This window comes from Callospermophilus lateralis, chromosome 8 (genome assembly GCF_048772815.1).
Source record: "Callospermophilus lateralis isolate mCalLat2 chromosome 8, mCalLat2.hap1, whole genome shotgun sequence".
NCBI classification, from domain to species: Eukaryota; Metazoa; Chordata; class Mammalia; order Rodentia; family Sciuridae; genus Callospermophilus; species Callospermophilus lateralis.
In genome coordinates, this window is record NC_135312.1 from 115496002 (window position 1) to 115511257 (window position 15256).

Below are 15256 nucleotides of genomic sequence, written 5' to 3' on the forward strand. Positions count from 1 at the left end.
ATCTTTTGAGCCCAAAAGCTTGAAGCCAACCTGGGCAGAATAGCAAGAACCCCTCTTTTAAGTTAAAAAAGAAAGAAAGAAAAAAAAAGACGGAGGTTAGGAGCATGTGATCAGCATGCGTGAGGCCCTGGATTCAATCTTCAGCAGCAAAACAAACAAAAGGAATTCATTTAATTATTCATCTTTATTGCTCACAAAAGATGTGGCATCTCAGCTACTTGGTTCAAGAGCCATGTCACTTAGTCCAGGAGAGCAGCCAGCAGGGTAGTAGAGGGAGGGCCCAGGGAGCCCCCAAGACAACAAGAGCCCTTGGCTGTACATGAACTCTCTGGAGACTCCTACATTTACAATTTAGTTTGCTATGTTTACAATAAGCTCAGAGGAAATGCTAGTCTACATCACACACCTCCACAAGCCTCTGGAAGGGACTCGCTGTCCGACAAGGGCTCTCCTATGACCATGTAGACACACCGATCACAGTCTGGGGCAAATCCTGAAAACCCAGAACTACAGGAGGCAAGACCTACAAGGCTCCTGAGAACACTGGCAGCCTCCTCACTGTGAAGATGAGGAACTGAGGGCCAGAGGTTACCTGCCTAGGTTACCCACAGAGCAGGATCTAAGACTTTGGCACCTTGGTGTCAACTACCTTCTTCCAGAGAGCTCTCTGTATGCTTCTTGCTCATTAGGAAAGGCAGGGATTCCAGATGCTGCAGAGCGTGCACACACAGTTTTGGTGTACAAACAGAGCAAGGGGCAGACATCCATTCCCTGGGAAGGTGGGTACTTACTGACACCCAGGGGTGACTCAAGATTTGTCCCGCAGTACACCGAGCTTCAACGTTTACCTGAAGCATTTGACTTATTAATTCCTATAAAAAAAGAAAGAAGACCACAGAGAAGGGAAAAGGGGAAAATTTCAGAATATAGAAACCTGAGCTTGCACCAAGCACTTCAGGGAACAGGCCACATAGCTGCTCAGACTCTGAATGTGAAAGCCACACTCTTTGTGCCCACTAGGCATTTACCAGAGCCATCCACCTGTGTCACCGGCAGTGCAAGAGAAGGCTTCTCCCATGCCTCCATGAAATCAAGATGTTCTCCCCTAGGAGTTCTGGGTTGTTGTCACTCCACAGGGTCCTGCTGCAGTATTTGGTCCTTTTGCCAATTCAGCAAGACTTGTGAGTTTATTCTTCTATTCTGATAGGCACCCACATAGTTTTTCTTTTTTTTTTTTTACTTTTTTTTTTGGATATACATAATGGTAGAGTGTATTTTGACATTCTACATACATGGAGTATAACTTCCCATTTTTATGGTTGTATATGATGGGGAGTCATACTGGTTGTGTATTCATATGTGAACATGGGAAAGTCATGCCCAATTCATTCTACTATCATTCCTATTCCCATCCCTTCTCTCGTCCCTTCATTCTCCTTTGTCTAATCCAATGAACTTCTACTGTCCCCTCCCACCCCATATTTATTGTGTGTTATCATCCACATATATCAGAGAACATTTGGCCTTTGGTTTTTTGGGATTGGCTTATTTCGCTTAGCATGATACTCTCCAGTTCCATCCGTTTACCAGCAAATGCCATAATCTCATTCTTCTTTCTGGCTAATATTCCATTGTGTATATGTACCACATTTTCTTTATCCATTCATCTGTTGAAGGGTACCTAGATTGGTTCCATAGTTTGGCTATTGTGAATTGAGCTGCTATAAATATTGATGTGGCTTTGTCACTGTAATATTCTGATTTTAAGTCCTTTGGGTATATACTGAGGAGTGGGATAACTGGGTCAAATGGTGATTCCATTCCAAGTTTTGTGAGGAATCTCCATTCTGCTTTCTAGTGTGGTTGCACCAATTTGAAGTCCCACCAGCAATGTATAATGAGTGTACCGTTTCCTCCAAATCCTCGCCAACATTTATTGTTAGCTGCCAATACATACTTTGTGAATTAATGAAAGAATGAATGTTTAGAGGAACAAGGTAGGCATGGTGGGCCAGGAAGACAGTCAGTCAGGCTTTCAGCATTTGGTTAAGAAGAACTTCAGGGACTTTACCACGGGATGGTGGACTTAAAGAAGGACCATACATTAAAAATTGAAGAAGTCCTGGACCTACAGCTACATACCCCATGTGACAGGTGAGTACCCCATGACATAGCTCAACCCACAGAGTCAGGCCTAGATGGTAGGTACCTTGGCTGAATCTGTGATGTTATCCCAGTAGGGCGCTGGAAACTCCAGTTTCCCAGCCAAGATCTGGTCGAAGAGGTCTTCTTGGAGATTGTTCTCACTAAGTAACAAAGAAATGGGAGAAAAGTCAAGTCACCCAACAGTTTTTCAAAGAAATGCTCACGGGAAGTGGAGTCAGTCTCCCTGGCTTGGGCCTTTCATGTCTCAGCGTGTGTCACAACTGTAGTCACAATCTTTCCTTTTAGACAAGGAGACAAAGAGCATTTCTGCAGGCCTGGGAATGAGAGAAACAGAAGATAACTTAAGAAATTCACTGAACGAATGCCGAGTTTCTGTTTGGGAAGATGAAAAAGTTCTGGAGATGATGGTAGGGATGGCTGCACAATGAGAGTCCTCTGTGCCACTACCCCATACACTTAAAGATGGTTAAGATGGAGGCCATGTACCTGTCATCCCAGCTGTGAGGGAGGCTGAGGCAGGAGGCTCACTGGAGCCCACAGGTTTAAGATCAGCCTGGGCAACACAGAGAGACCCTGCCTGGATGAGTAGAGTGGGGACAGTCAGGATGGCAAATTCAATGACTCAGGAAAAAAAAAAAGGGAATCTACAAGTGATAGAAATTTTCATTTCAAGAAAAAATGAAAACAAAAACCAGTCCTCACTTCTCTCTCATGGCGGAGTAGAGAAGCAGCAAACCTGAGTCATCTACTTGAGCGTCCTCTTTCTATGTTTCTAATAAAACAGCAAAGATCAGTGAAACAGCTGACCTATGGAAAAGTCGAGGGAGCGCAGAATCTGGATCCAACATCCATGACTGAATCAGCTCCCCACTAAGACCTGACTCTCTCTCAGACCCCAAGGAACAGCCTCCCCCAGGAGGCCACCTGAGATTACACAGACCCAGCAAACCCACCTTGGCGGCTCCCAGGTGGGCATCCTCCGCAAGCCCCTGTGCAGAGGGTCCCACCCCACGGGTGCACGCTATGCACACACGCCTGATGAAGAAATGACGTGAGTTTCAGATGAAGCACCGGGAAATGTGAACACATCAGTGGGAAAGTCTGAGGCTCTTGGCAATTCCTTGGCAGCCACAGTGCTGTGGGCACACAGATGGCTGGAGTGAGGGACAGAGGGAGGGACAAGTCTTTCTCTTTCTGGGACCATTACTGGGCCCCATCAGAAAATTCAGAATGGGTGGCTGGGACCAAGATCAACATCCAGGAGTGGAAGCTGTACTTCTGGCAAGTGTGTGGCATTTCCCGGAATTTCTCCACCCAGCCTTCAGGGTTTTGCTCTCAGAGAGGGACAAAGACAAACTCGGTGTCCCTAGATGTAGATGGTTTATGGCAGTGTCTAGAGACAAATTCTAGGGCTCCGTGATGATAAGGCAGCCTTGTTTTTGTTCTATTTAAAAAAAGAAGAGTTTGTGAGCTTTGTGAAGACCTGGGCTTTGAACCACTCCCAGCCTGATGGACATCTGCGGGTCTGTGCAGCCTGGACAAAGGCACGGCGAGAAGGTCAGGCTGGACAGCCAGGCAGGGGAGAGACCCTCCCTCTCGTCTGGAGAGTGACCTTCTTCAGGGACACACGGATTTCCTTGTAGGTTGTAGGTTTCTTTCTTTCACTGTTACATCCCTACGACTGCACTCAGCTCCACACCCCTTTCACAGTGAGTGAAGAACACACAGAGGGACACAATGAGGTTTTACAGGAGCCTTCAGAAAACCAGAGGACAACAGACTGTGTTAGGAGAAGACAGAAAAAAAAAATGATCTATTTCTGAAATTGTTCCTTTAAGCTCTCCCTCCTTATTCCACTCATCTCACCTTGATTTCCTTGGAATCTCAAATAGCCTATGTTCTTTCAATCTGTTTAGCTTTCTTGTTGTTCATAAGTAACTGTCAGAAGGACTGTGGCACTTGGAGATGTCACCCAAGTCAACAAACAAAACCCTGAGGCATCTCGGCAACTAGAGCAGGAGGGACCCCAAAGCATGACCCGCGAGACCTGTGGCTCCCACTGGAAGAAGAGAAAGCCAAAGATCACCCGTCAGCTACCCTGAACCCACACTGGAGGTACTGTCACAGGGACACTCTGCCACCTGGCTGAGATGCTACTGGCACTTTTTAATTCTAAAACAACACAGCCCTTGGAAGCAGGTGCTGGATGTCGAAAACTGACCAGTAAGAAAAACCTCAAAACAACAAGAGAGTCAGTGCATACCCCCTGTCCAGGGACAAGTCATCCCCGGTCAGACAAGGCAAGGTGGGCCACAACTGACTGACGCCCAGGGCCTCAGTTAGGGAGTGAAGAGAAACATCAAGAACCCTCGTTCTGCCCTACGAATACTTCTTGTCAGTGGCCCTAAGAACAGATGTGTCTAGGCAGCAACGGAAATTTGGAGTGCTCTCAAAAACCAATCTCCTCCCTAGTACAGATGAATCTGAGTGAAAAAAGAGTGGAGGAGAACACATCAAACCAGGGCTAAACCCTAAAGCCTTGGAAGAAGAAAGAATGAGAGACTTGGTGGTCAGAGACGCTGAAACTGGAAATTCCAAATAACAATTTCAGCTCAGAAGTTTTAGGTTTAAGTTGCCTTCTGAATGAAGCAAAAAATAAAATATTGATATATTTGTTTAAAGAACTTTTACTTCAGGTACAAATTTATGTAGATAATCTATTTTACACCATAATCATTTATCTTTTCAGTTCCCAATTCCATAACATTCCATATACTTTTTTGTACTATAACGATAGGAAGTCTACTTACAACATCTCTGTATGCTGTACAGAGGTTCTGTAACTAGTGTTTAATAGCACAGACTCTGTTTCAACACAATGATATGAAGGAGGGAAAGCATTTTCTTTAACTTTGGAAGAGGGCTCCCCAGGGTTGTTGGGGTCGGCTTCTGCATAGCAGGGCAGCTTTCAGTGTAGCCAACCGATTCTCATTAGCCAAGATCACATCTAGATCCCACAAAGAAGCCGCTGCCCACTGGGTAGCCATCCATAAGCACATACTGCTCCATTCGAGCTTCACTTGTTAAAAAGTAAAAAAAAAAAAAAAAAAAAAAAGTCTTAAAAAAAAAAAAAGGCAGCAAACCCCCAGACCAAGGACCCACCCAGGCTGCACTGGTGACTACAAACACTAGAGGGAGTCGTGAGCACACATTCCTGTAAACCTGATCCCCAGGGTCCTTCCCTGCGGATCTCCACTTGTCTAGCCTCCAGGGAAATAGGTGCAAAGAGCCCCAGGACCACCTGCTACCAAAATTGGCTCCTCTTCTGCACTACACTAGTTCTCACTCAATGGGTCGTCACTAAAACCAGCCAGGGCCCAGTGTGACTGTGAAAATGGTCAGGAATATGTTGCCCTCGCTCTGACAGACTCACTTTCTTCACTTTCCCCCACATTTACTCCAGAATTAGCTACTAGAATTGATTTGATCAATAGTGACAAGGGTGAGGTGAGCAGAGACTGGGAAAGGGACAGGGCGGTAGAACTCGTCTGCTCTCTGGCTTCTTCTGGGAATCCTGCCTCCAGCATCACGAGAAGCCAAGGCCAGCCCAGTGGATGATGAAAAGGCATGTGGCCAGGTCATCTCTGTTGTCCCAGCGGACATCCAGCCCACTATCAGGCACATGAGTGAGGCCACGCTAGACCACCACATCCCACCATGTCAGTACGGAACCACCTAATCAACCCACAGAATTGTTTCACACCCCTAACTGTGGAGTGGTTACTTGGCAAAAGCTACCTACCGGGTGCACTGATCCTACAGCCCATGAAACCCACCTGAGCATGACCTTGAAGGAAGACCATGTTGTTGATGGCCAGATGGACAGACTGTCCTCTTATAAAACCCTACTCATACCTCAAGGTCCCACTCCACTGTTCCATCTTGCTTCAACATTTTATGATTTCTAGCCCTCAACTAAGCATGTCCTCTAGCTTTAGTCTTCTTGATCAATATTTCTGTGATGTAGGTTTCTAGACCATAAAACTCTCAAAGCAAAGACTAACATCTCTGTGTCAATCTTCTGCTGATGGAAAAAAAATAAATAAAACACTGTTCAACTTAGTTAAAAACCTTTCAACTTTTCTGTATGCTTGAAAGTTTTCATATTCAAATGAGAGAAAAGATAAACCTATTTTTCACTTACTGACCCAAGACAACACTATAAACACCAAGACCAAATTCTGGTGTCTCCCCAAAATTCATGTTTAAACTGATCCCCAATGTGATGGCATGAGGAGGTAGGAGGTGACAGATCACAAAGGCAAAGCCTTCATGAATGGGGTTAGTGTCCTGGTAAAGGATCCTAGAGAGCCCCCCCCTTTCCTTTCTGCTATGTGAAGGTGCAGGGAGAAAATGGCTATCTATAAACAGAAGGTGTTCCCCCAACAGACACCAAATCTGCTGGTGCCTTCATCTTGTACTTCCTATCTCCAGAACTGGGAGGATTAATTTCCATTGCTTCTAAGCTACCTAGACTGGGGCATTTTGTTACAGCAGCAGGAACAGACTTAAAACACACCACAGCCACAGGGATTAGGCTCTGTCCCTACTTTATTCCCAGCACTTAGAAGAGTGGCTGCCCTACAACAGTTATTCAACAAATGAATCTAAAATGATTAAAGGGATTAAAATAAAAACAGCACTCAAGGAAACAGAAGAAAATCAAATGTGAGATGAACTTTGGCTTCAAAGTAATTCATTTGCTCCAGAGAGAGAAATGACACTGACCAGAAGAGCTGCAGCCAGAGCCCCTCACTTTTGCCAGGACCCAGGCTGCTAGGTGAAGAAGGGTCAAAGCCCTGGACCGTCATCTGTGGCCACCTCCACTCCACCAGGGGAGGCATGTGGTGGTCAGGAGCTCCTTCTCAGGCATGCTGATGCCAAAAGTTACTTGTGATTCTACTTCTTAACTGAATAGCATGTGAAGGGCTAAAACGAATATAAAAAGAGAGTGCCTATTTCTATAAGAACAAAGTTGAAAACTTTGTAAAGATTACACAAAAAGTGAACTGTTTTAAGAAAAAACTATCAAATTAAGTAAAAGTGACCATTATTGACAACTGGGGGTAAAAGTCTACCTGGAAGGATTCAGCTACTTCACAAGGATTTTTAAGTTGTACTCTTATTTAAAAAGACTGAGAAACTAGAAATCGTACACCCTGAATTATGGGTATACTGTATGAAAGAATGGCCACAAGAAACTCAGCACCATACGCAAAGCAGAGGCCTTGCCTCTTATCTGAAGTGTGGTCAGGCTAGGCTGACCCGCTAGAGTGGGTACTCGGCATGTATGAAGTCCAACTCCCAAAACAAACCAAACCAACAAAAAAGGTGTGGTCAATGAATACACATTGGCAGGCTGTAAATTAAGATGAAAAAGTGAAAAATGCATTTACAATGTTTAACATTTTTATTGGCCAACCAGTTTCTGATCCCAACTGCCAGGAATAAAGCATCCAAGAATGTATAATCCCAATAGAGTCACCCAAAGCACCACTGACCTTCGGAATGGTGGGAATCCACATAGAAGTATGTATGTGATCACACCAGCCGCCCAAATGTCCACCTTCAGGCCATAGCTGGGAAAACAGAGGAAGGAAGGAATATGATACAGCCCCCAAACACCCTCCATGGAGGGAAAAATTGGGGGTTGCCGCAGTCTCTGGCTGGGCACAAATCACGAGTCTCCACACAGCTTGTAGATTCAAACAGCAATTCTTTATTCCCGAACTCACACCGGCCGTCTACAAACACGCTCTGGGGGAATCCACGTTCTCTGCCCAAATCCACTTCTCCCAAATCCACTACTCTGCCCAAATCCACTCCGCATGGGCTTCTGTCTCCCAAAATATACTGTCTGACCCTAAGCACTCAAGAGGAACTCAGCAGCAGGATACGCCCTATTCTAAAGGGGGAACACCCTAATCTCCTATTATGCTAAACTGCCCTATTCTAAAGGGGGAAGACCCTAATCTCCTATTATGCTAAACCGCCCTATTCTAAAGGGGGAACACCCAAAACACGATCCTGCCCTGGTCCTTGAGCAAGGTCACCTTTCAGAAGTCCTTCCACTAGACAGCATGGGAGTAAGCTGGCAAGGAATTTGTCATACCTACTTGGCTGATGGCTCCCAGCAGGGGGTCATCAAAGTGTTCATTTCATGTAGAAGAATGAATCAGCCTTTGGTCAAAGTCATCTGTTTCTCTTTCAACCTAACCACAATCTTGGTGACTCTTGTTCAATGACAAACACTGGCTCCAGGGCAAAAGTCCCCGCGTGGGGCTCTTGGCCAGGTAAGCACAAACTCAAGTTCCTGACATCATAGTGCAGGTCACGCTCTATGGCTGCCTTGCGTTCTCGCCTTCACAGGAAGCACTCAACACACAAGCACAGTTGCCACAAAAATGTACTCCCCCCCCCCGCCCCCCAGAGTTAAAGCACTAACAACCACCAGGGCTCTTACCCAGTCTCAGCGATGATTTCAGGGGCCACATAAGTCGGCGTGCCACAGACCGTGTACAAAGGGCCTTCCACCACCGTGGCCAGCCCAAAGTCTCCCAGTTTCAAAGACTTGGTTCCATCGGGATATTCACACACCTGCAGCAGAAAGCAGCCTACAGTCAGAAGGTTCCCCCAAAGCAACTGCAAGAGGGCCCTTAAAATGAAGCGGAAAAGACAGGTACACTTATCAGTCAACTCAGAAGAATTTACTCCGTGTGATATGAACACCACGAGTTACCTCTGTTCTTTGAGTCTTCTCTTCAGGGATTTTGCTTGACTGTGTGAAATTTGGAAGACATTGTTTTCCATCTTTGCAGAAAGTAAACTACCCTAGGAACCTAAGGAACCACTGTGCTTGCTTACACGGAAAGGTGGCTGCTTATGTGATGGGCTTGAGGGGCCTGAAAGCCTGGAGGCAGGAAACTGACCTTTATTTAGTACTTACTGTGTGCAAGGCACTGGACAGCCAAAGAATGGGTGCTTATTAAACCACCAAAGTACTTCAGGCGTCATTAAAGTTTACTCTAGGAAATAAAATTAGGGGTGGGGATGGCAGCCTTGTTTTCTATACAATGATAAAATATAAAATATAAATATCATAAACTTTTTGTTTGTTTGTTTTGTTTTGCAAGTGCTGAGGATGGAACCCAGGACTAAGCAAACACTCTACTACTGAGCTACACCCCTAGCCCAAAATGCAAATATTATATAGGGGAAAACCTTGGAAGTTTGGCGGGGTGGGGGGGGGAAATGGACTTTGGGATTAGCCTCAATCTGAATCACAGCTCTACTCATCTCCTGGCTGTATGACCTGTGAACATCGCTTCACCTCTCTGAGCAGATCCGGGAAGTGCAGAGATACTCAGCCTTTCCTGGTGGAGCTGGTGTGAAGGCATACTGCGGCAAACCACAGATCCGGGTTCAGTGAACACTGCCTCCAGTTCCTGGGAGGATTGGCTGATGACATAATTATCACACGGGAAAAGGTTTAAAAATGCTGGTGAAGAGGTGAACATATATGCTTCAACTGAAGCATGTCTGCAGTGGTATCAAGAATCTTAACATTGTTCATAACCTTTGGCCCAGTAAATCTGCATGTAAAAAATCTATCCTAAGGGAAAAGGGACAGACCCAAAGGCCCCACACAGGGACGTTAAAATCAGAATTCATGTATGATTAGAAACTGGAAGCAACACAAACCTCTAACAGGGCAATGGTATTTATATGATTTTTATAGTAAAATATTATACAGTTGCTAATAAGCACTTTTCAAATAAATATTATATTAACGACTTTCAATATATTATATGAAAATTTAAAAAATCATATATGAAATACAATGCCCCAAATGTTGATAAGAGGTTGCATTAAGAATTATCTTAATTTTCTTATTTATGCTTTTCAGTAGTTTGCAAAACATTTATAATGACTATGTATTAGTTCCATAATTAAGAAAAATGATTTTTATATAAAAGCACCTTTTCCTTATGGGATAAAAATCTGAAAGTTACATTCTAAATCAATAGCTTCAGAAGCAAGCACACACACACACATATACATGTGTATCTGTATATATGTATATACATGTGTACACATATATGTATGTATATATATAAACAGCATAATTTGGATTTGACTGTATTTGACTGGATTTAAATGTCTGTATTGTGTAGTCTTTTTTAAAAAATTGTTTTTTTTTTGTTGTAGATGGATACAATACTTTTATTTTATTTGTTTTTATTTTTATGTGGTGTCAGGGACCAAACCCAGTGCCTCACACATAATAGGCAAGTTTTCTACCCCTGAGCCACAACCCCAGCCCCCTGTGTAGTCTTTAATTTGCTGATATCATCTGTCTCTTGGGTGTCTACTTTTAAAATAATGAATTTCAGGACTGGGGCTGGGGCTCAGTGGTAGCGCGTTTGCCTGGCATGTGTGAGGCACTGGGTTCAATTCTCAGCACTACATATAAATAAATAAAATAAAGGTTTATCAACAACTAAAATATATATGTGTGTATATGTGTGTGTGTTTGTGTGAGTGTATAATTTAAAAATAAATAATGAATTTCAGAGAAAAATAATTTCAGAGACCTCGTCTACCCTGCTTTTCTCTTTTTGTATATTAAGTATATTTTGTTTGCTTTTGCTCTCATTTTACTATGGGCTGAACCAGATTTTCATCTCAACCACTACTAAATAGAGGAGGAGAAAAGTCTAGAAAATGTTCTTTCCAGACAAGGATGCTAACAATGTCATCTGTTAGTCTAAAACTTGGTGGTGGCTGATTTATAAGGTCAGCAACAAAAAGCATCAAGATCCCAGGGCTCCCCATGCCAAGGGTTCCCCAGGCTTTACAGGTATTTTATAAAGTATGACAGCATAACACCTCCCTTACCTGCAAAGACCTCATCTGAGTAAGAACAGTTTTTACCTTGGTATTTTCATCACTTCTTCCGTGCTTATTATATATACATCTTTATGACTTAAAAGTATCATAGGAGTAGTGGTGAGAATTTTATGTCCAGCTCAGATATTTCTATTTTGAGTCAGCAGAAACATATTCAAAGATATTAATGATTTAGCCTAAAGTCCCAGAGTCTAGGTTCTTACTCATCTCACAGACTTAAGACAACTTTCTATTCATTAGACTTAAACGTAAACATTAACAAGAACAGTCTACTATAATTACAGTTAGGATTTATGATGCATTTACTGAAACCCAGACATTAGAAATTCCCTAAGTAACTTCAGCGATAAGAACATTATAAGCACAATTTCCTAAATGTCTGTATCGTGAGTCAAAAAAAAAATCTTACTGATGTCATTGTTATTTTGTTTATACAACTTAAAAACACACTCATTAGGTACCAGTTTTGAAAAATAGCGTTTATATTAAACACTCAATTTGGAGATGCCTAGGGGTATTTTAGAGTTGCTGTTGGAATCTCAAAAGTCCCTGAAGCCCCATTTTTCACATCCCCATAAAGAATTCAGAGTCAGATGCAGGGGCATAAGTAGGAAGGGATTAAACAGTCTATAGTCGCTGAATTATATCTGGGCAAGTGGCGCTCCATGACCAAACACCAAAAGGGACGTGCCCTGAGGGGCAAACAAGCCTGATTCATCTCTCCCCAATGCTACACACAAAAGAAAATATGTAAAATATGAGTCACTTTCAAATCTTACCTGGAGATTCTCTTCAAAGAAGGAAGAAAAATTAAATATATATTGTATTTATAGCATTCCTTTTAAAAAACTGACTTTAGGGTTGGGGGTGTAGCTCAGTGATAGAGCACCTGCCCAGCACGCCCAAGGCCCTGGCTTCCCTCCCCAGCACTGCCAAAAGGGCTGGGGGTATAACTCGGTAGTGGAGCACTTGGCTAACATCATGCCTGAAGCCCTGGGTTCCATCACCAGCACCAAAAAAAAAAAAAAAAAAGTGAGAAGAAACGAAACTGACAATTGACCTTAATAATGAGGTGAATAAATGAACAGGAACTCCAAAGGCATTTTCAAGGACTCTGTAGCTAAAAATATTCTCCCAAATTTTATCTTAGTGGATTTCTGTAGTGAGCCCACTGGGCAATTACAGCACTATTATTTCCATTTCACAGATGAGGAAACTGAGACACAATAGTAACTCAAGCTATTGATAAGTGGCCAAACAGGGTTTTCAGCCAGGACCCTTGCTACTGACTTCCTTTCTTACAGCCACACCATTCTGCAGTACACCCTGCCTCTGAACACAACTGCCAGAGCCCTGACGGCCGGCTGCACGTGCACAGATTTGGAGTGGATTTCAACGGCAACTGTGAGAGCTCCAGCCCCGCAGTGTTCAAATGCCCCACCACACACCGAGAGATGCTCTGACAAAAGTTGCTCTTGGAATGCAAAAATAAAATATGTGAAGAATGCAGGTCCCCCATACCAAGTGAGCACTGCATGCTCTCTAAATAAAATGTCAGTGTAATGATTTAGAAGGACTTCAAATAGGAGAAACCAACCCTCTTCTCTCCCCTGTCCCCAGAACTCCTGGAAAAAGTGGAATTTATCACTGGTCTCTCATAGTTAACTCTGACAGAGCACCGCCGGGCTGTAACTCACAACATTAACGGCCACCTCTGTGCTCCCTGACACAGCAACCCATACATCTCTGCTGGCAGGGTTTTAAATTATGACACTGCTACCAGGGAAGGGGATGCAAATCAGATGTCTGAATGCTCTGGTGTTTAAAAACTGAATTAGTTCTTAGACGGGGAGAGGCTGGCAGTTGCTCCGGGTATTTCTGTTTAGGGCCCCGATGACACTTTTTCCTCCAAGGCCAATGCAGACCTGCTGACTAAGCCTAGAGGCAGATGAGTGATCCAGTAGGTTTTCAATGGCTGGCACACCTTACTTATATATGTGCATCTGAGGCTGTTTCTGGGCCTGATCCCCTGGCCTTGTCAGTTTTATCACCTTCATTCTCCCCTTTGGGTAGCACATGGAGGTTGGTTCAGATTTTGAAAGAGGTGAACATTCATTTAGGACAGATTAGACTAGATAAGAAACTTGATTCCGATTTCCTGATCACTCTCTGATGTTAGAAACAGCCATACTGATCATATCATCTATCCTTGATGTACGACATGAGGAGGGAATACTGGGTTCGGATTCTAAGGAGACTTCATAAGTGTTAAGAAACCGAGTGGCAGGCAGAGGGTGGAGCTCCCTGGTACAGTGCTTGCCAGTATGCACAAGGCCCTGGGTTCCTGCCCCAGCACTGCACAGAAACCAACCAGGCATCGGGTGGGAGAGGGAGGGGGAGGGACCATGAGCAGAAGGGGTGGTGAGTGGGACCAATGAGCTGGAAAAGGGACACTATATAATGCCCATCTCCTTCCTCCCTGGGCCTTGGCAATCAGAACTGTAGGACAGGTTGGCTCAGGGAAACCAGTCCTTCCCCAGAAATCTATGGTTTCCATGTTCACAGAGAACAGTAATGACAGGGTCCACTAGGCTGAATGGACTGTGCAGAGCAAGGAGTCAAGGGGCATTCTCAATAATACAAAACTGTAGCCACATCTGGAGAAAGCCCTGTCACTTTGCTTGTAAAGCCCCTGGCCAAGCTCAGTCAGACAGTGGAGGGGCCTGGCAGATGCTGCTAGTCGTAATACTGAGAAGTCTGTTTGGAGACGTGAACACCACACTTCTGCTCTTATCCTGAGGCTTAACTTGCACCTCTGTCTCTATTCCTCATTAGAGTTTGAAGACAGAGTAAGAATGTAACTTTTTTTTTGTTGTTAATACAGCAGGGATATTTTTTCCAATTGGAACATGTAAAAATGAAATTCAGTTTAAATATCCTGTATCAAAAAGGCTTGGGGGGCTGTGGATATAGCTCAGTGGTGGAACACTTGCTTAGCATGTTCAAAGTCCCAAGATTCATTCCAGCAAATAAGCCATATGGACAAGGACTATGTGCATACATAGGCCTCGCTACACAGGAAACTAAGGCAATAGGGTGGTTGGAGCCCAGGAGATTGGGGCCAGTCTGGGCAACGTAGTGAGATCCCTTCTCTTAAAAAACAAATGCACAAAAGGGGGAGGGAAATGGGAGGATCATGAACCAAAATCAATTTCCATGCATGTCTGAGTTTGTTAGGATGAACCCAACTACAGTGTATAACTACTGAGCCCTAGTTACCAAGAAAAAAAAAAAAAAAAAGTGGAAAAAAAACTGTAAATCTGTCTCCCCATCAGTTGATGCAAAACCTTGACCTAAAGGTCAAAACCTAAAGAATTTGTTCACTTATTTTAAAAAAATGCACAGAACCATAAATGTTTTATATTTTGGAATATTTGCATATATATAATATTTAGGGGATGAGGTCCAAGTTCAACACAAATTAATTTATGTTTCATTTACAATATTTAAATAATTTTGATCATGAAACAAAGTTTCATGGTGTGGAATATTGTGACACATTGGTACTTAAAAGTTGCACACTTTGGAGGATTTTGGATTTTGAATTTTGGGGTTGGGATGCCCAATCTGTTTAATTTCCTCAAGGCAGATGATAGTTTAAAAAAAATGGGGGCTGGGGATGTGGCTCAGTGGTAGCGCGCTCGCCTAGCATGCGTGAGGCACTGGGTTTGATTCTCAGCACCACATAAAAATAAAAGATATTGTGTCCACTTAAAACTAAAAAATAAATATTTTTTAAAAATGCACATACTTTTAGATGGACATTGAGAAATTATCAAATGCTATTACCAAAAAGGGAAAATGAAAATTCTGAATTAAAAAAACAATTAAAATCCCTGGGACGGCTCCAAAGGCTGCACACATATCTTTAAACAACCACGTGGGTGGTACAAGCCAGAGCAGGGCATCGAGACCTGTGTTCAAGTGCCAGCTCCCGGCCAGCTGAGCGACCTCTGCACATCCACGGTGTGCTCACACTGTCCTGTCCAAGGCATTGGAGATGAGACATCAACCTCATCTCTGTGGTGTTTACACCTGAAGGACGGACAAATGGAAGATA

At 43.6% G+C, this 15256-nt stretch overlaps 1 protein-coding gene across 13 annotated transcripts in view; it reads right to left on the minus strand.

The window, feature by feature from the left end:
* The window catches only part of Dclk2 (doublecortin like kinase 2), a 152512-nt gene that overhangs the window by 6681 nt on the left and 130575 nt on the right, over positions 1–15256 (minus strand). For all 13 annotated transcript variants that reach the window (XR_013155572.1, XM_076865326.2, XM_076865325.2 and 10 more), the window contains 4 exons: positions 8690–8823; positions 7728–7805; positions 2210–2306; positions 792–872 (listed from right to left, as the gene is read on the minus strand). Coding sequence is in view for 12 of the 13 variants with exons in the window: in XM_076865326.2 (XP_076721441.1) it covers positions 792–872; positions 2210–2306; positions 7728–7805; positions 8690–8823 (390 nt within the window). In the remaining variant the exon portion in view is untranslated. The remainder of the gene's footprint in view (positions 1–791; positions 873–2209; positions 2307–7727; positions 7806–8689; positions 8824–15256) is intronic.